This window comes from Ruditapes philippinarum, unplaced genomic scaffold (assembly GCF_026571515.1).
Source record: "Ruditapes philippinarum isolate M1 unplaced genomic scaffold, ASM2657151v2 ctg1137_1_1_1_1, whole genome shotgun sequence".
Lineage (NCBI taxonomy): Eukaryota > Metazoa > Mollusca > Bivalvia > Venerida > Veneridae > Ruditapes > Ruditapes philippinarum.
Window position 1 is genome coordinate 88,556 of NW_026854891.1, and position 22,365 is coordinate 110,920.

General features: G+C 30.8%; 2 protein-coding genes across 2 annotated transcripts in view; both read right to left on the bottom strand.

Moving 5' to 3' along the window:
- LOC132741431 (dual specificity protein phosphatase 22-like) overlaps nucleotides 1–22,365 on the bottom strand; it is a 42,747-nt gene that overhangs the window by 11,897 nt on the left and 8,485 nt on the right. The gene's annotated exons all lie outside the window — the stretch shown is intronic.
- On the bottom strand, nucleotides 19,502–21,023 carry LOC132741430 (uncharacterized). The gene is made up of 2 exons (XM_060729586.1): nucleotides 20,727–21,023; nucleotides 19,502–20,621 (listed from the first exon to the last, which is right to left on the bottom strand). Coding segments are annotated over exons 1-2 (729 nt in total). The 5' UTR covers nucleotides 20,729–21,023; the 3' UTR covers nucleotides 19,502–19,894.

The following is a 22,365-nucleotide window of genomic DNA, read 5'->3' on the forward strand; positions in this document are numbered from 1 at the left end:
CTTTTACTACAAATGTCCAGCCAATTTCCAGCCTATTCCAGCAATGCTGGAAATGGCTGGACAAAAAAAGTCCCCATAGCATGGAAAAAATACCAATTTTCCATGAAATTCCATGCTTTTCCATAGTTTTCCAGGGTTTACCAGCCTCTCTTCCAGGCTTACCCTGGAAAATCTACACCCGGGTGGGTACACTGACTCTAGTCAGAAGCTGCGGATTTTAGTGTAAAATTAAAAACAGCAAATTTCACATTGAATATAGATTTGTAAATTTATGGATTGAAAAATCTTTAAATTTCTAGACTATCCCTGGGATATAAGATAATGTCCCAGACTATCCATAAATTTACAGACAGTCCATAAATATCATGAAATACTAGACCTGATAAATGACCACTACAGCAGGGTTAATTTTGATGGAACATTTTTTCTTTATAACTTTTGTAAATGAATACACAAAATGTCACATGCAAAATATGTAAGGTGTTTACAGTATGGGACAACAAACTTTTTATTTGAGGGCAAATATGTGCCCAATCGGTAAAATTATGGAGCTTTGGTAGCGTCTGTCAAGCGTAACACACTAGTTCCGATTTTCCGTCAACTCCCGTAACCAGTATCATACAGTACTAAAAAACTCAAAAGTTTGTGCATCCCGATGTGAATGATTTGTCTTTATTTTCAGTAATACAAACTGTGCAAGTCATTTTAATAACCAAAAATTCCTTACGAAAAAATCGCTTCGGAGCATTATCATTTTGCTTGGATTTCTCAGTTGTTTCAGCATTCGCCGATTGATTTGGTTGGGAAACCTCATTTGGTATAGGCGCAGAGTTGTTTATGGTAGATTCTGTCGCTCCATCAACGTTAACATTGTCTTTATTGAAGAATGCTGCTTTTTTTCGAAGCAGACATTTGTGAATTTACCCGGATAATGACGTCACAATCTGAAGCGCCTGAGTGCTTTTAACATGTAATAATCACTAAAGCGTCTAAGTAGTATATAATATGATGGTTCCGGGACACTTTGAAGCCTAAAAAAGTGTTTATCTATCAAACCAAAGGGTAAGACAGCTCGACATGGCTTACCCATCAACCCAAAAAGTAAGACAGCTCGACATAAACCCCATTTTATTGATTTAAGAACACCCTCAGGCCAAAACCCCCCCGGAACCATCATATTATATACTACTCATAAATAGAATACTGTAAGACAGCCTAAAAGGCTCTTGTAAGGGAACTGACGAAGGCGGGAACCGACGAAGGCTCTTGTACTTTTTTATAATTTAAATATATAAATGAGTTTACAAAAACAAATATATTGTTTAAAAGAACGAACATACACTGATAATGTAAATCCTCAATATGTTACAACAAAAAACGGAAGATTAATGATAAAAGCCGTGTGTGCTTCATGTGGTAAATTGAAATCTAAGTTTGTAAAACAAGGCGGTTCAATAGATATTCATAAAGCTATGTTACTTTTGTTACCTAAAAAAGGTTTAACTCTTCCTGGATATAACTATTGCGTACCAGGTAACCCACTGGTTAATGGATCACCTGTTAATCAGTTAGATGAAGTATGTATGAATCATGACTATTGTTACGATAGTGGCCTAAGTAAAAGTGAGTGTGATAAGAAAATGTTATCTGATTTAAAGACAACTAAATCAAAAACTATTGGTGAAAAACTAGCAAAAAATTTAGTAGTAAAGCCTGTTATAAATATGAAATATAAACTTGGTTTGGGGCAAACACGAAATTCAAAAAACGGAAGAAGGGGGTAAAGCATGATAAAAGCAACATGCGACTTACCCCCGAAGTAACATGGAACGTTAAATTAGCCAATGAATTACACAGACCAATCAAACGGAAGTTTCCAAAACGGAGAGTTATAGTAAATGATGTTGATGAAACTTGGTCTGCTGATTTAGTTGATATGCAAGCCTTTTCTAAAGATAACAAAGGAATAAAATATTTATTAACAGTTATTGATGTGTTTAGCAAGTATGCTTGGGCTGTTCCGATAAAAAATAAAACTGGTGATTCTGTTACAGAGGCTTTTAATGAAATAGTTTCTGGTGGTAGAAAACCAGAGAATTTGTGGGTTGATGAAGGAAAGGAATTTTATAATAAAACTTTTCAATCATTCTTAGATAAAAATACAATAAACATGTACCACACATTTAATGAAGGCAAAGCTGTGGTTATCGAACGTTTCAATAGATCCCTGAAGCGAATAATGTGGAAATACTTTACCTCTAATAATACTTATACTTATTTAAATGATTTACCAAAAATGTTAGAAAAATACAACAACACAAGACATAGTAGTATAAAAATGTCACCTAAACAAGCAAGCAAACAGTTAAATAAAGGTAATGTTTATTTTAATTTATATGGTGATTTAAAAGTATCAAAAAGTAAGGCTAAATTTAAGATTGGAGACCGTGTTCGTTTAAGTAAAATTAAGAGACATTTTGAAAAAGGATATACACCAAATTGGACAGAAGAAATATTTACAATTGATGGAATTCAAAATACAAACCCAAGAACATATACTATCAGGGATTTAAATAATGAGCTGGTCCAGGGTTCATTTTATGAACAAGAACTGATGCCAACTAAACAAGAAGTTTTTAGAATAGAAAAAGTTATAAAGCGTGACTATAAGAAAAAACAAGCACTAGTTAAATGGAAAGGTTATTCTGATAAATTCAATAGTTGGATAAAGATGCCAAAAATAATAAATGCTGAAATTATATAATGAGTAAACAAATTGAAAATCTTGATGAACTAATAGATTATTTAACAAGACTTGCATCAGCATATAGAAAAAGTTATAAATTTTGTGGAAGGGTACGCGTAGGACTTCAAATAACAGCAGGTATTTTAGGTTGTTCAACTGCACTTGCACTTATTCCCACCATACCTATATTTGTAACTTTAGTAGGAGCTTTACCTTCAGTAGTTACTATATTAGCTAACAAACTCAAAGTTGCAGACAAAAAAACTATTTTAAAATTACATTATCAAAAAGTTAAACAATTAATTACTGAAGCGCGGATTGGGAAGGTAAAAGAAACCTCCACAAGTTATGATGGACAGAAAGTTATCGAAGATATCTTTACAAAACTATTAGAAATAGAAAAAGATAAAAATTATACAACACCTTTGGAAATTTATATGAAAGAATATAAGCTTAATGGTTATAAAGAAACCTCTTAAAATATCTTTTATAGCTAGTGCGTTGTAAAAATGTGAAGTTTTTTTCTTTAAGCATGTTATATATGAATAGATTAAATAACAGTATGGATACAAAATGTGATTTTTTTGCATTTTATATACAAAAATCAGAACTCTTAAAATTACCAATATATTTTGATAAAGTTAGAAAGAATAGAAACATTTTAAGAGCAAATTTTACTAAATTAACTAAAGAAGAAGTAAAAGAAAATATACGATTTAAATTAGAAACAATTATAGAGCCTTACCTTTTTAGAACAAAAACACTTTATGAATGGAGTTGCGGTTGTTTATTTCCTGTAGAGGAAAATAGTGATATTTTATGCGATTGTCCAAGACCTAATCATAATAATTATCGTAATAACCCTAAACCGGTTATAGCAACTTACATACCTCCAAACGGAGATGGTGAAGATTTATATTATCCTTCAATTTATGCCGCATCTAAAGATCTTGGTGTCAATCCTGGTTTAATATCAATGTGTTGTAACAATTTAAACAGAGTAAAGACTGGAACAGCAAAATTTAATGGACATATTTTAAGATATAAGTTTAGATATGCGTAAAGATTTTGCTTAAAGATATTTTCTAATACTAAAATATAGATATGGAAATTGAGCGATCTCCAAATCAATATTTTAAGAAATTTGAAATTAAAATTTCACATAAATATGATCCGAAAAATCAACTTTATTTCACTTTAAAAGATGCTTCTGAATTACTTCAGTTAGAACTTCGCAATTTAAAAGGCATAAAAATAAATGTTCTTTTAAAAATAACTTTTGCGAAAATTAGTCAAGAAGATATAATTTACAAATCAGCTTATTTTCATTCAAAACCTTCAATTATCATAGATAAATCTGAATTAAATGACACTTTAAAACATGTCTTTGATGAAATAATAAATAAGATTGGTAATTGGATTTCAGAAGGTAGTGGATGGAGAATAGAATCAGTTGATGCACATTATATCAACATATATAAATACACACCTCTTTCTGCTTCAAGTTACTTTGAATTACCCAAAGAATTACAGAATGCAAAGAAAGGATTAATTAATATAAAAAATAAGGATAAAGAATGTTTTAGATGGTGTCATTTAGCTTATAAATTCCCTGTAACTACACATCCTGAAAGGGTTAGTAATTATAGAGGACATGTAGATGAATTAGATTATACTGAAATAAAATTCCCTGTCACAATAAATCAAGTACCCAAAATAGAAATTCGGAATAATATTTCATTTAATATATTTGGTTATGAAAACAAAAAAGTATTTCCGTTATACATATCCAGATATAATTATTCAGACAAGTGTGATATGTTATTACTTTCCAAAAGTAAAACAACGCATTATGTTTGGATAAAAGATTTTAATCGATTACTCTTTAACAAAACAAAACATGCCAATCGAAAACATTTCTGTAAATCCTGCCTACAATGCTTTTCCAAGGAAAGAATATTAAATGAACATAGGCCAAACTGTTTAGCTATTAATGGTACTCAAGCTATTACAATGCCAAACAAGGAACATCGCAATGCGATGCAACCAGGTTTTCAGCAAAATATTTCACAGAAGCTTTGTCATGAAGGGGCATTTGTTTTTAATTGAACTTTTAGGAGGAATTATGGCTTTTTTAATATTCCTCAAACAAAAATGATTGAGAAATTTTATGTTGTCTATTCGCCTTTTTTTCCCAAATGTTTTAGAAAGGTAAACAGTACTTTATTTTTGCTTAATTTTTGCATTTTTGCGTCTCTTGTCATTTTCTTTTGTCAACAATATTGGCGTGTGGTGTTTTGTGCGATATCAAGAAAAGTATGTTCACAATTTTAAAAAAATACTTGAATGATGTCTTGGAAGAAACATGGGAATTTAGTGAGCGCCAGGGCACTTGATGACAAAGCTTCTGTGAAAGTTTGGTCAAAATCCATTGAGAAATGTAGGAGAAGTTGCGCACTGTAGAAATTGTTCACTATATATTCTGTATAAGGAAAAAATATATAAAGGGCCATAATTTAGTCAAATATTATCCAATCACAAAACCCCGACAATATGTGCCAGGCACTTGAAAACAAAGCTTCTAAGAAAGTTTGGTCAAAATCCGTTGAGAAATGTAGGAGGAGTTGAGCACAGAAGAAATTGTTCTCTATATATTCTGTATAAGGAAAAAATATACAAAGGGCCATAATTCGGTCAAATATTATCCAATCACAAAACCCCCGACAATATGTGCCAGGCACTTGATAACAAAGCTTCTAAGAAAGTTTGGTCAAAATCCGTTGAGAAATGTAGGAGGAGTTGCGCACAGAAGAAATTGTTCACTATATATTCTATATAAGGAAAAAAACAAAGGGCCATAATTAGGTCAAATATATACCAATTGCAAAACCCTGGCAATATGTGTCAGGGCACTTGATGACAAAGCTTCTGAGAAAGTTTGGTCAAAATCCGTTGAGAAATGTAGGAGGAGTTGCGCACAGAAGAAATTGTTCACTATATATTTTATATAAGGGAAAAAAAACAAAGGGCCATAATTAGGTCAAATATTATCTAATCGCAAAACCCTGACAATATGCGCCAGGGCACTTGATGACAAAGCTTCTGTGAAAGTTTGGTCAAAATCCGTTGAGAAATGTAGGAGGAGTTGCGCACAGAAGAAATTGTTTACGCCCGCCCGCCCGTCCGCCCGCCCGCCCGACCGCCCGCCCGCCGACATACCTCAATCTAATAACCAGTTTTTTCCTTCGGAAAACCTGGTTAAAAAGGGATCACAAGTTAAGTTCAAAAATTATCACAAACAATTATTGACACCTTTTGTAATTTATGCTGATTTTGAGTCTATAACTCGAAAAGTATCTACTGCTTTACCATCATCCAAATCCTCATTTACTGAACCATATCAAGAGCATATAGACTGTGGATATGGTTATAAATTGGTTTGTTGTTACGACGATAAACATACTAGACCAACTCAAGTTTACAGAGGACCAAATGCAGTTTATAAATTTATTAAAGCTATTCTTAAGGAAGAGGAATATTGTATGGACACTTTGAAAGCATATTTTAACAAACCTTTAAAAATGACAAAAGAAGATGAGGCGTTATTTAAAAAGCAAACTTCTTGTAATATCTGCGGAAAAGAATATGAAAAAGATGATATTCGAGTTCGTGACCATTGCCATATAACGGGAAAATTTAGGGGAAGTGCTCACTCAGAGTGTAATATTAATTTTATACTGACACGCAAAATTCCTGTTATATTTCATAATTTAAGAGGTTATGATAGTCATTTTATTATGCAACAAATAGGAAAATTTGAAAAGAAAATTGATGTTATTCCTAACAATATGGAAAAATATATGGCATTTATGATAAGCAATTTGATTTTCATTGATAGTTTTCAATTTATGTCACAGTCATTAGATAACTTAGTGAAAAATATTCCAGAATTTAAGTTTTTACCTCAAGAATTTGATGACTTACTGAATTATGATTTACTCAAAACAAAAGGCGTTTATCCATATGACTTCATGGGTTCTTTTGAGAAATTTGAAGAAACAAAGTTACCCTCTCAAGAAGAATTTTATTCTGTTTTAAATGAGGCACGTATATCTGACAGCGAGTACACCCATGCTAAAAATGTTTGGGAAAAATTTAAAATAAAAACAATGGGAGAATATCATGACCTATATTTGAAAACGGATGTTTTACTTTTAGCTGATGTTTTTGAAAATTTTAGAAAGACATGTTTGGAATACTACAAGCTTGACCCTTGTCACTATTTTAGCAGCCCAGGTTTAGCTTGGGATGCAATGTTGAAAATGACAGGAATAAAATTAGACTTAATTTCTGATATTGACATTCATCTTTTTATTGAAAAAGGTGAGAGAGGAGGAATAAGTTATATTGCTAATCGTTACAGCAAAGCAAACAATAAGTATATGAAAGATTATGATAAGGATTTACCATCTAAATGCATAATGTACTTAGATGCGAACAACCTCTACGGTTGGGCAATGAGCCAGCCTTTACCCTCTGGGAATTTCAAGTGGATCACTGAGAAACAATATAATAAATTAATCGCAAAAGGTAAAACAAACTTCATTATAGAATGCGACTTTGAATATCCGGATGAATTGCATGATCTTCATAATGATTATCCTTTAGCTCCTAAAAAGATTGTTATACCTGATGAATGGCTTTCAAAGTATAGTAATAACATTAAAAACAAATTTAATATAGGAAAAAGTAATGTACGTAAGCTTGTCCCAACTTTAATGAAAAAAGAAAACTACGTGACCCACCATAGAAATCTCGAACTATATGTTCAACTCGGGTTGAAAATAACAAAGATTCACAGAGTGTTGACTTTTGATGAAAGTCCTTGGTTGAAAGAATACATTGATTTCAACACGCAGAAAAGATCTCAAGCAAAGAATTCATTTGAAAAGGATTTTTTCAAACTAATGAATAATTCCGTTTTCGGCAAAACAATGGAAAATTTAAGAAAAAGTGTTAACATAAAATTAACTCATGATGAAAATGTGCTGTTGAAATACATAGCAAAACCTTCATTTAAATTTGCAACAATGTTTAACAAAAGCTTATATGGTATCAATAAAATAAAAGAAACATTATTATTGAATAGGCCAACCTATTTATGAATGTGTATTCTTGACTTATCAAAATATTTAATGTATGATTTTCATTATAACTACATTTTAGAAAAGTACAATTACCAAAAATGTAAACTCCTTTTTACTGATACAGATTCGCTTTGTTATGAAATAGAAACAGAAGATGCTTATGCAGATTTTAATGAGGATAAAGACTTATTTGATAACAGTGATTATGATCCAGAATCAAAGTTTTATTTTGATGCAAATAAAAAAGTAATTGGAAAGTTTAAAGATGAAGCCGCTGGAATTCCTATAGTTGAATTTGTCGGACTTCGGTCTAAAATGTATTCATACTTATTAGAAAATGAAGTTAACGTTAAGAAATGCAAAGGCATAAAGAAAAGCGTTGTAAAGAAAAATATAGTACATAATAATTATAAGGAGGCATTGTTTGATTCAACTCAAAAATATCACGAATTTAAAGTTATTCGGTCAAATAAACACGATATATATTCTTATGTTGTAAATAAAATATCTTTGTCATGTTATGATGATAAAAGATATATTCTTGATAATGGCATCAATACTCTAGCTTATCATCATCACTAAACTAGGACAAACTCGTTAGGAGGAGGTATTAAGCTCCATAAATTGTTAATTGAATATTCTTTACATTTAAACCTTCGACAAAAATCTCATCATTTGTTTTAAATTTATCAGCATAGGTAATTGAAACTGATTCATTCCTTCTGTTGTTCTCTGTCTTATAACTCTGAAGAATTTTCGAGTTTCTATCTTTCAATAACAATCCACATTGTCCTTTGTTAACTTTTATCGCATCAATGATTACAATTAGCGTGCAATTTTGTTTAATTTCTACTTTATTTCCATTTTGAATTAAAGACTGACTTCTATTTATAACTACCCATTTAAATAAACCGCCAGTTATATCTTCAGTATTTGATGACAGGAATAAAGGAGATTTCGGTTTTGTATAACGGAGATTTATTTTCTCATTTATATTATTAAAAATACCCATTTATATTAATTTGTTAGATAGAATCTTGCATAACTTCCAGCTTCAATAGTCCATTCTTTATAATTACTAATAAAAAATCTAATGATATCCCCTTTTTTAAATTTCTTTTTAAATTCATCATTGTACTGATGCAATGAATCATCTTTTTTAGGAAAAATTTGACGATTACTTATGCCTTTTTCATGCTGCCAGACTATATATATTAAAGGACTATATTGAGTAGAGTAAACATTAACATTGTCAAAGATCATATTTATTTCAAGAACATACTCTCCGTCCTCTAAAATTTCAAGTATGTCTTTTGATTTATTATCAGGATTTAATGCTATGAAATTTTTGTAATCTATAATCCTGCTAGCTATTATTCCGAACATTATGAAGAGATTTTCACTGTTTTCTATAGTTCTTGCTAATTGTTTATCTTCAAAATCAAAAACTTCCGTTATGAAACCCCCGATATTTCTAGAATGTATACTCGCATGCAGTTGTTTGTTATTATAATATCCAAAAAGAAACACTTCACGGCTTACTGTTGTAATTCTTTTTTCTAATTTTTTATATCCTTTCTTAAATTTAAGAATCACTTCAGCTAGATCATCGAGTCTCTTTGTAGTCACAACATCTAGATCATCGAGTCTCTTTGTTGTGCCTGTTTTTATTTCACTCAGAGCCTCTCCTTGTTGAACCGATTTTTCAACCAAAAAATTTATATTTTTTTCAATTTCCGTAATTTTAGTGTCCAAATTATTAATATTGTCTTCCAAGATTTTTGTTAAATCAAACAGTGATTTATAATTTTCACTATGACGCTTATCAACACTATCAACTACATTTTGAAGTTGGCTTTTAAAATGTTCCATGGTCTTTTTAAGATCATCTAGTTTAAAATCTTGACCATCACTTCTTGTAGAAGCAGACTTTTCTAGCTCGGCTTTGTATTCAGCAAATTTACTTAAAAAGTTATCCAATAGGTCTTTATTTCTTTTCGCTGTTGAATCATTAAGGTTGTTTATTTCTGTCCTGATTTCTAATTTATACATATTCTTTAATTTGTTTTCAGCTTCGGTAATACTCTTTTTCAATTCATCGTGTTTAATCATATTTTCCGTTAATTCTTTTATCTGTTCTTGAACAATACTAATGTTTTTAGCTAATTCTGGTTTGGTGTGTTCATCTGATTCGTCGAGTGCTTTTGATATTTTTGATATTTCATCACCAATTTTGATATGTAAATCAATTATTGTACGCGAATTCTGATCAAGGTCTTTTTTTAGTTGTTCGATATTATCGCGTTCAGTTTGTAGTAACTTCTGTATTTCTTTGATAGATTCAAGGTTATAATTTGAAACTAAATCTTGAACTTTTCTATAAACAAATCTCCTTGAAACTGCATCATTTGGTTTGTCAGGACTTCCTAAATTGATTATTTCATTGCCGCCCATATCTAACGGTTTATTCATTTTATTGTTTTCTATTGAGTTTCTATTAAGATACGATTCCATTTCCTGTTTAAGTTTTTTAAATTGACTTATACTTGCATAGTCAGTCAGGTCAAGATCAAATTTGATCTTACTTATGCTTTCTGATTGGTTTCTTTGTTTAACATTATTAAAAATTCCCATTATATATAATTTATTCCCTGAAATTCCATTATAATTTATCTCTAGTAATTTCCTCAGTAAAGTTTCTTTTACAAAATTTGTTTGGTTTGTCAATATACAAGAAACTATATTTCTCCTTTGTTGCGTTTTGGTAAGAATCCCGATCAATTAATTGTTCCCTACAAATCATATCATTTTCACGTTTACTTGGACTGTCAAATAAAATATAATGTGAACAGTTAATCCGAATATCCTTTGGTGTTTTATAGTAAGACTGACTCAAATAGATAACACAGCAATTCTTATGACGTCCTTGCATAAAGTATTTTGTTATTTCTTTTTGATCTTCGCAAATAAAATCATCAAATATTACTATATTTTGTTTTGATGAGTCAATATCATCAAGATCAATGATGTCTGAATTTGATAAGTATAGAATATCCTCTAGCTCCACTTCAAGCCTTTCTGCAACTGTATTTAAAAAATCTATTAAGTATCGATATTTTGATTGTTCCAAGTTTTTTGAATAGAGGTATAATTTATCATAATAAACTAATGGTTCCCTTAGCATGTGTATAAGAGTGTTTGTTTTACCTGATCCTGAACATCCACATATAAGCATTCTAAAACATGAGTCTGGCATATAGGAATATAATTGCTTAAAGTTATTATCAGATTTTCTAAATTTTTCATAATTAGGAATTTCCATTATATATAATTAATCTTACATTATCTTACATTATCTTACATTATACATTATCTTACATTATCCTACATTATCTTACATTATCCTACATTATTATATAAATGTTATCAAAACTAAAAGAAATGACAGAAAAAAAGATTGAATCTGAACAAAAAATTAAACATATACGTAATCAAATTACTGAAGATAAAATAAGAAAGGGTGCAAGCAGGGAAATGTATGCAGAAATTTACAAACCAATCACTGAAACCTTAGAAGATCAAAAAGAAACATTGTCTAGTCAGTTAAAAGCATTGCCTGGTCTAAAAGACGAATTGGCATTACTTCCAAGGCGATTTGTTGAAAAGATACAAGAAGCTGAAGCTCGAAAATTGTTTGAAGAAGAAGCACCAGGAACATTACCCCCTCCAATTACAATTGAATCACCGCCTTCATTAGATGAAGAAGATATTAGTAGAATATTTGAGGAAGAAGATAATAAGGGGAAAGAATTTAAAGTTAATTTAAATAAGCAGGTTGATCTAGATTTATTAGACGATATATATAACACACCACAGGAGGTTTTTGATTTTTATCATACTAAGTCCGATAATCCTAATGACAAAATGACTCGTGAAGAAATAATGGAAATAATTAATAATGCATCAGATGATATAAAAAAGTATAGTACGAAGGTAGCTGCATTAACGAGAAGGAAACATGCACTCACAACAAAAGAAAAAGAAACGAAAGAATTTTATCGCAGAAAAACAGATAATTATAAAAACTACAGAAATACATTAAAAGATATTCTTTCACAAGATAAATATATGGGAAAAGGTTTGAATAAAGGAATTAGACATTCCTTGAATAAAGGAATAAGGAATTCATATAAAGTTTCTCGAGATGGGCAATATGGTAATTTATCTATTAATCTACATAAACTGTATGGTCAAAATATATTAGTAGCGAAAGATAAGAACACTGGGAAAGAGGTAATGAACACAAAGGTAGATGATGATTTAATTGATTTAATAAATAAAAGATATGATAAAAAGAAAACATATTCCTTACATTCAAGAAAAATATTTCAGGATTTAACAGAAAAATCAAAACTACCATTTAACAAGAGATCTATGAAATTTAAAAAGGTAATAACAGGATCAGGCATTTGTGCTTGTGATCCAAACGAATTAATGAATGATTTAAAGTTAATTTGTGGTTCGATTGATGCTGGAAATAATAATCCAGAGTTAACAAATGAAGGCATTCGCATTATCTATTCATTATTAAAACTGAAGGTATTAAGTCCAGAACAACATGAAAAATTATATAAAAAGTACTTTATATAATGGAACAAAAAATTGTATTAAGTTCTGAAGTGGTTCGAAATAATAATAAAAATACACCAAGTGATTTCACAGTAAGATTTAGTCGTCCTTTAGTTTTAGATAAAAATAAAAGATATATTGTTGGATTAGACTCAATAAATTCAATGACTTACTCTTGGCATAATATAAGTGATGAATATGATAATAAGAGAATTCGCTATAATAATGGTAAGGAATGGAAAGACATTTTCTTTACAAATGGTTCTTATTCTTACACAGATATCAATAATTACATAAGAGAAACATTAATAAGTAATAATGATTTCGATGGTGTTTCTGCCATAGCACCTATAAGTTTAGAATTTGATTTGAGTAGTTTTAAAATTCTAATATCACTTATGGATAATTTTTCATTAGATTTTACACTGTCAGAATTTTGTAAACTTCTTGGTTTTAAAAAGAAAAAAGTAAATAAAACAGAATGGGGAGCTTTAACACCAAATATAACTAATTCTGTGGATACAATTTATATTCATTGTGATTTGATTGATAATTCACTTGTTGATGGAGAATTTGGTGATGTGATATATGCATTGAGTACTGCGGATTTAACAAGAGCTTATCCTTTTACAAAAGAACCTATTAGGGTTGGTTATTCTGAAATTAATAGAAATATTATAAATTCGATAAGAATATATATTACAGATGTGTTTGGTAGAATAATCAATTTTAATGAAGTAGAAACAAGTTTTACATTAATTATAAAAGAAATGTAAATTATATAATGCACAAAAAAGTATATGATGAAAATAGTGGAGTATATATTCATGTTGATAATTGGACGGGAGAAGGTATCTCCTCGCGTATCTTTGACACTTTATTTTCTTCTGTAGGTAAAAAAGTATTAGAAACTGTAGGTAAAACTGCTATTGAAAGTGGCGCCAAAAAGGTGGGAACTGAAGTCGGAAATTTAGCTGCTGATAAAATAACAGGTGTATTTAAAAAGAAGAAACAACCTCCTAAGGATAAGCCAGTTGGCGATAAAATTGTAAAAGAATTAAGAAAGATGGATACTGAGGACATAAATTTACAAATAAATGAATTGTTATCTGGATCAGGAAGACGAGATATAAATTTACAAATAAATGAATTGTTATCTGGAAGGCGATTATTTAAAAAAGATATATAATATATATGTTTCGATCAAAACAATACTGTGAAAGATATGAAAAAACACCTATTCGATTAGATACAGCTTTAATAACAATCCTGGCCAATAACGCCTCCCAGCAGAAAAATGGATATTGTTTTACTATAAATGATAGATCTTCATATTATGATTGGTTCAATGGGTATTTTGAGGTAAATTTTAAAATAAATAAACTGGCAGACGGAGCTAATTATGATAATGCTGATCAAATTGCTGTAATAAATAATGCAGCTTCATTAATTGATCAATTAGTTATAAAACAAAATGGAAAGATTGTATATGATTGTAATAACTTATATAGGGTTGTGAATGTAAGAAATTTAGTTGAATTAACAAAAGATTATGCAGAAACAACTGGGACAAATGAATTTATTGCTTTGGATTATACAAATGTAGCTGAATCTAGAGCTAATCAGGCTGGATTTAATAAAGGTTTTGCTGCAAGAAAATTATTAGCTCAAGGAGGTAAGGAAATTAAATGTAAAATCCCTTTAAACAATTATTCATTTTTTCGGAGTTTAGAGACAAATATGTTGCCCCCTAGCCAAATTCAAATTACATTACAATTAACAAACGACAATGAATTAATCCATAAGGCAGCTGGAGTTGATGATGGAAGAGTTATAGTTACTAAACTTATCTTATGGGTTCCTCGGTTAATCTTTAACGCTGAAGGATATAGTTTGATTTCTGAACATTATTTGAAAGCAAAAAAGTGGAACTATCTTCGAGAAATGGTCACACAATCATCTGATATAGAACAAAGCAATTTTACTTTTAGAATAACAGCTGGTGTAATGAATCCTAAACATGTGCTTGTTTATTTACAAAGAGCTAATAAAAGTAATTCACAAGAACAAAACCCTCATTTATTAGATACTTTTAAAGTAAATGCTAATAATAGCAATTGTACTTTGCAATCTTGTCGTCTTGAAGTTGGAAATGGTGTTTTTTACCCCGAAACAGAATATTCTAGTATAACGAGAATATATGACGATGTAATAAATTATTTTCACAAACAAAATGATAAAAATACTGGGTCCCTTTTAAATATATCAAACTTTGAGGGTTTGTTTGGATTCATTCATTTTAACTTGGAATTTAAAAAAGAAGAAATTGCATCTGATCCTAAGCATCTTACATTAGATGCAAAATTAAATGTACCGCCAGCTGCAGCTATTCATGTCTATGCCATTGTAATGTATGAAGAAACAGTTCAATTAAATACTATTGGAAATGAAATTGTTATTGTTTAAGACAGACGTCTTTGGTAAAAAAAATAATTATATAAATTATATAAATGTCTTACATTGAATATAAAATAAATTTATCAGAAGGACAAAAGCACAAACTTGCGAAATCATATAGAGATAAATGCCCTTATACTTTAAGATTGAAGTATGAAGATTTAAATGGTACTTTCCCAATACTTTTAACACAGACACAAATAAATAAAATTGATAGGGCTAAATAGAATAAATCTGGCTTAGAAATTAAGATATCACGGGAACAAATGCCCAGTCAAGGCGGTTTTCTTAAACTTTAATTCCGTTTATTACAAAATTGGCTCCAAAAATATTAGCCCCTTTAGGTGTTGGAGCATTAAGTGGTTTGGCTAGTACTGGTGTAAGTAAAATACTTGGAAACGGTATGGTATCTGTAGCAAGAAATAAAAAAAATAAAATATTACCATTTATTACACCCCAGCATTTAAGAAAACAATTAAGTCCACCTTAACAAATCTGGTGGTGCTGTGCTCGGAGGGCAAATTATGGCAGCCATTAAATCTACCCTAAACATCAGAGGTTCTCCAGCACAATCAGCTCGAAATTTTCCCAGGGACAACCGTCACAGAATACCACCACATCAATCTTATTGGAACAACAGAAACCAACATCAGAGGAGACAGCAGTATCAGGGTCACAACAGGATACCCCAACACAACTTCAACAGAAGGATGCCAGTGTGGATGCAGAGGCCATATCCATGGACACCAGTGCATCGTGCACCATACTAACTGTACAAAGTGGAATAGATGACAAACTCCATTTCGAAGCTCTTAATGATTCTACATCTTTACATACTCATCTAGAAAATAATAATAGTCAAGAAAATAAATTTCCTCTTAAAATAAGTAATAACAATCTGGACTCATCACATCAAGACTTAAAACTCCAAGACTTAAAATTTGACAAAAATGGACTTAACTTTTTGCATCTCAATATACATTATTTATATCCAAAATTCAGTGAAATACAGTTTCTAGTTGATAAACTCCCGGATATTGACATTCTTGGATTACAAGAAACCTTTCTCAGTGATGCCTTCTCAAACAATGAAATTAATTTAAAAAATTATCAACTTTTCAGGCATGACAGACAGTCAAATGGGGGAGGAATAGTGTTATATGTAAAATCAAACTTACATTGTGAGAGTAGAACAGACCTTAATTCAAGCGATATTGAAGCAATATGGATAGAAATGAAGCTTGACAAACAAAAACCTTTAATTGTAGGATATATTTATAGGCCCCCTTCATCACTTAATTCATGGATTGAAGAAATTGAAAAAATATTAGAAACCTTATACGTTGAAAACAAAGAAATTATTCTCTTTGGGGATTTCAACTACAATTTTATTAACTCTACTTCAGTTAATTCAAAATGGAATAATACAATCAGTACATTCAATTTAAATCAACTGATAACACAACCTACTAGAGTCACGCAAACATCATCAACTATCATTGACCATCTTTACACAAATCAGCCACAAAATATATGTAATATTAAGGTCCCAATTCTTTCTATAAGTGACCATTCCCCCATTGTTTTTACCCGTAAAACTAAGTCAAAAATAAAAAAAGGCCCATTACATCTTACTATCAATTATAGAAATTTAAAGCAATTTAATGCAGAACATTTTTTAGCTGATCTAAGTAATCAACCATGGACATTGATTGATGTTTTTACTGAACCAGATGATGCTCTTGACACATTTTATGAATTATTTTTAAAAGTTCTTGATTCACATGCACCATATAGACAAAAACGGGTAAAACACAAAAACCAGAATGAATGGTTCACAGATGAAATAGCCAATGCTATTCATATGAGAGATTATGCAAAAAAGAAAAAGAAAACAGAAGAATTTAAATACTGGAGATCACAAGTTAAAATACTATCCCATCAATCAAAAAAAGACTTCTTTAATCAAGAAATAAATTCACAGAATAAAAATCCTAAAAAGTTATGGAAGAACCTAAAAGTACTATCTGGCAAAACTGACAACTTCCAAACAAACTATATAAATGATGACAATGGAAATCCAGTCTCTGACCCGAAAGAAACAGCAGAAATATTCAATACTTTCTTTTCAAACGTCTTTAAAAAATCAGGAAATATTTCAGCACTGAATAAAGCAAATGAATCTATATTAAAAGAAATGTTAGAAGGTAAATTTAACTTAGATATTCCAGATTTTGAGATACCACCAATTGAACCGGATTATGTTAAAAAAACATTAGACTCACTTGATGTTGAAAAGGCCACAGGGCTCGATGGAATCAGTGCTAGATTTCTAAAAACTGCATCTTCTGTAATATATAGACCTTTATCTACTATTATCAATTTAAGTATTCAAACAGGAAAGTTTCCTACCAAATTAAAACAATCAAAAGTTACACCCATTTATAAAAAAGGACAAAACTCTGATAAAAATAATTACCGACCAATATCTGTACTTCCACTCATTTCTAAAATATTTGAAAAGCATGTATCTGACCATCTAAAACAATTTCTAGAAACTCATACGTTTATTTATAAGACCCAGTCAGGATTCAGAACCAAGCACTCTTGTGAAACAGCATTAACAAACATAGTTGACAATTGGATAAATGCAATAAATGATGGAGAACTAGTTGGCACAATTTTTCTTGACCTAACCAAAGCATTTGACCTTGTAAACCATAAAATTCTTATTCAGAAACTGCATTATTACCATTGTTCTTCTCATACAATTAAATGGTTTTCATCTTATCTTGCAAACAGAACACAGAAAGTCAGTGTATCAGGTAAACTCTCAGAATCTGCAGAGGTTATATCAGGTGTTCCCCAAGGATCTGTCCTTGGGCCCCTGCTTTTCATTATATACATCAATGATCTCCCACTTCATTTAGAGACCTCAGAAATAGACATGTTTGCAGATGACATCACTCTTACAGCATCATGACATTCACCACAAGAACTTCATATTTAACTTTAAACTAAACTAAACATGTAAACCTAAGGACCATACAAAATGCAAGGATGTTAAATATACAGAAAATGGGCATTGCACCTTACATCAAATAACACACAACTTCATTTACCACCTTTACACCTTCAAGATCAAAAGTACTGGGTGTTTTGTTGACAGTAAACTAAAATGGAAACTCAAGATAGAAATGATACTTAAAAATGCAATTCTCAGTTATACCTTCTTCTCAGCAATATCTAAACTACATGCAAGAAAACTATTCTTTAACTCATACATCTTACCACACCTAGATTATTGCTGTACTATCTGGGGCAATTGCAGCAATGATCTGATCAATGATATCATAAAATTTCAAAAAAGAGCAGCAAGAATAATTCTAGATAAAAATTACGATGCACCCTCTAGTGATTTGTTTAAAGAACTAAATTGGATGAGATTTGATGAAAGAATGAAATACAAAAAGCAATCATAATATTTAAATCTATCAATGACATACCATATCCACAATACATGCAAAGTAAATTCCAATTTGTACACCAAAAACATGAGCGCAACTTAAGATCTACAAATAGTTCAGACCTAGCTGTTCCACGACCTAAGAAAGAATTTTTCAGAAAATCCCTAGTATACTCTGGCCCTAAATTATGGAATAATATCCCTCTTAACATAAGAAAATCTAAAACAGTTCAGGAATTTCAAGCTTCATATCTATCCTGGCATTTCTCATCATTAAATTAATCATTTTATAACAAAATTAGAATCCAATCATTTGATGTACCACCTTATATGTATTTCCCACTTCTTTTAATTTGATATGTACTTCTTTGACATGTTTTATGCTATGAATGGACTGTAAATATTTAACATGTTTTTCCTGTTCTGACAATTTCAATTTACATTGTAACATAATATTGTTGCAATTATTTTTGTAATATTGTAGTTGTATATATTGTAAATTATGTTTTTATTAGAGGCCCACATGGAAGATTGGGAAACCAAATGTGTAGCCTCGATAAATAAAGCCTTTACTTACTTACTTACTTACTTACTTACTAATGAATGACGGGGAAATTTAGTTAAATAACAAGCAACGGCAAGATGGTGGTTTCCTTGGTATGTTAGCAGCATCTCTAGGAATACCTTTAATTACATCATTATTAAGTGGCAAGGGTTTACAGGTTGATGCACAACGAGTTCCATATAGACGAATTCCCAGGGTAAAAAAAAAATAAAATTCCTGAACAAACCATTATCTAACTTTGAAATAGAACAATGGGTAAAACAACTTGGTATTCAAAACTTTCAAGGCGTCTTCAGTAGAAATAATTTACCTTCTAATAGTAAAGAATGCGGGATAATAAATTTAGATGACTTTATTGGACCGGGTACACATTGGGTGTGTTATTACAGAAATAATTACTTCGACCCTTTCGGACTTCCTCCACCAAAAGAGGTAATCAGTTACATTCCAGGTTTGAATTATAACAACATACAGTATCAAGATAAAACAAGTGTGTTGTGTGGTTATTATTGTTTATATTTCATACATTTATTACAACAGAAAGTGTCTTTATATGATATATTATACAAACATTTAAACATCAATAATCAAAAAGAAAATGAACAAACAATAATAAACTATTTCACTAATGTTTAAAAATAGCAAAAGCGTGTGCCGACACTCGTCGCTTTGCGCTTCATTGACTCTACAAAAGTTTTCCAATACAAGAGCCTTCCCCTTACTTTCCAATATTCAACACAGCGAATGGTAAAATCAGTCTGCCGACACTCGTCGCTTTGCGCTTCATTGACTCTACAAAAGTTTTCCAATATTCAACACAGCGAATGGTAAAATCAGTCTGCCGACACTCGTCGCTTTGCGACTCTTATTCCACGGATATTCAATTACCATTTCAATTCATCAAATATCCGTGGAATAACACTCCAATGCTTTTGTAGAAAATGCAATGACAATGAACAATGAATTATATCAGAATGATTGAGTGAAAACTTGTACAATTTAATTAAAAAGTTACAGTGTGAAATTTTATATGGTATACCATTTTCTTTAATTTTATTAAAAAATCCACCTTTTTCAAAATCCTTGATTTTTTTTAAAACTTCTCCTTTTTGAATGTTATATAACAACTTTGTTCTTCCAGCACTCTGCGTATGCCTGTCTAGTGTTTTTAAAGTTTTAAAACAGCTGTCGGTGTTTTCAAGCTCCAAAGTAACCTCTCCAGCTAAGTTCCGATCTTTTGAATATGATTTTTGTACCTCATTTTTAACTTGATTGTATGATTTGTTTGCTGTTGTGTTATTATTTTGTTGCACATCTGGAACCTGCTGCAATGACTTCAATCCCAAATCGTTAAGATTTTTGAATTCCTCTGTACTGATAAAGTCTTTTTGTTTATTATTCAACGAATCCATTTCATCTTCTGTAACTGTTTTTTGATGATGATCTTTCATAAAATTATGAATGTTAGAAATGTACCCAATTGTGTTTTTATAAATACACATTTTATTGTATTCATCCTGCGTAATTACTTCTCCGTTCTCCGTTTTACGAGAAAGAAATTCCTCCAGATTTTTTATATATTTGAAGATCTCTATCGCAAATTGTTCAGCCCTAAAATAAAAACAAAATTTAATGATTAACGAAAGAACTTCATAGATAAAAGAATAAATAATTCATTTACTATATTTGTTAGAGAAAAATGGTAAAACAACTTACATTCTGTCTAATCACTCTGTATTCCTGGCTGATGAAATAATGACAACGCATTTATCACCTACTGATTTTTACACTAGGCGAATGTTCTGGACATTGGATGACGTTTCACTATTGATCTTTAGACTATTAGCGGAAAAACTGTCCACGTGATACGGAACGATAATAACATATTGATTTATAGGCTGCAACTAATTAAAAGTTGGTTCCTAAGGTATGGAAAAGGACAAACATTTTTTTTACCCATAATTAACCGCCTTGTTTTACAAACTTAGATTTCAATTTACCACATGAAGCACACACGGCTTTTATCATTAATCTTCTGTTTTTTGTTGTAACATATTGATGATTTACATTATCAGTGTATGTTCGTTCTTTCAAACAATATATTTGTTTTTCTAAATTCATTTATATATTTAAATTATAAAAAAGTACAAGAGCCTTCGTCGGTTCCCGCCTTCGTCGGTTCCCTTACAAGAGCTGCCTGTCTTACAGTATTCTATTTATGAGTAGTATATAATATGATGGTTCCGGGGGGGTTTTGGCCTGAGGGTGTTCTTAAATCAATAAAATGGGGTTTATGTCGAGCTGTCTTACTTTTTGGGTTGATGGGTAAGCCATGTCGAGCTGTCTTACCCTTTGGTTTGATAGATAAACACTTTTTTAGGCTTCAAAGTGTCCCGGAACCATCATATTATATACTACTCGTCTAAGATAAATCATGTGACCGATCAGCTGATGAAATTCATGCTATTTATAGAAAAAATATATACTACGACGCTCGCAAAAATATGCGTCACGGAAAACACACGGCTATAATATTACCGCATCAAATGCAAAAGTACTGTGTCAAAAACGCAGAAAACGCTCTCTAGAGAAAACACTGCATGAAGTGATGTAATTAAGTGAATATGAATGAAACCAAATAAAGCTTGATACTAAGTTCTTATATATCTTGTATAATGTGCTTAAGTTATTTCATAAGAGGTCATGACCTCAAATAATTTCATCAGCAAACAGCAGGTCATTCACATGTATGAAAGAAATTCCAGCATGAGTTGTTTCCCTTTCATTAAACTATAATTTGAAGAAATGCCATGGTCTGGGGTATCTTAGCTTTAGCAGTCCCTAAAAGGGGCCAATCAAATAAATATGAGCAATTTTTATAAGAGATTACTATAAGAATGCTAATAATAAAGTTTGGTGATCATCCATCAATAAGTTCTGTAGAAAAAGCTGTCTAAAGGTTTATATCATTTTAGCTCCCTTGACCCCTAAAAGGGGCCTATCAAATTAATATGAGCAAATTTGATAAAAGACTACCTCAGAATGCTACAGACAAAGTTTGGTGATCATCCATCAATTGGTTCTGTAGAAGAAGATGTCTAAATGATTTGCTATTTTTAGGTCTAGAGACCCCTAAAAGGGGCCAATCAAATTGATATGTCAGCAATCTTGATAAAAGACTACCCAAGAATGTTACAAAGTTTGGTTATCATCCATCAATTAGTTCTGTAGAAGAAGATGTCTAAAGGTTTTTCTATTTTTAGCTCTGTTGACCCCTGAAAGGGGCCAATTGAAATCGCATGAGCAAATTCAAGTGTGACTGTCACAAGGATGCTACAGACCAAATTTGAAGTAA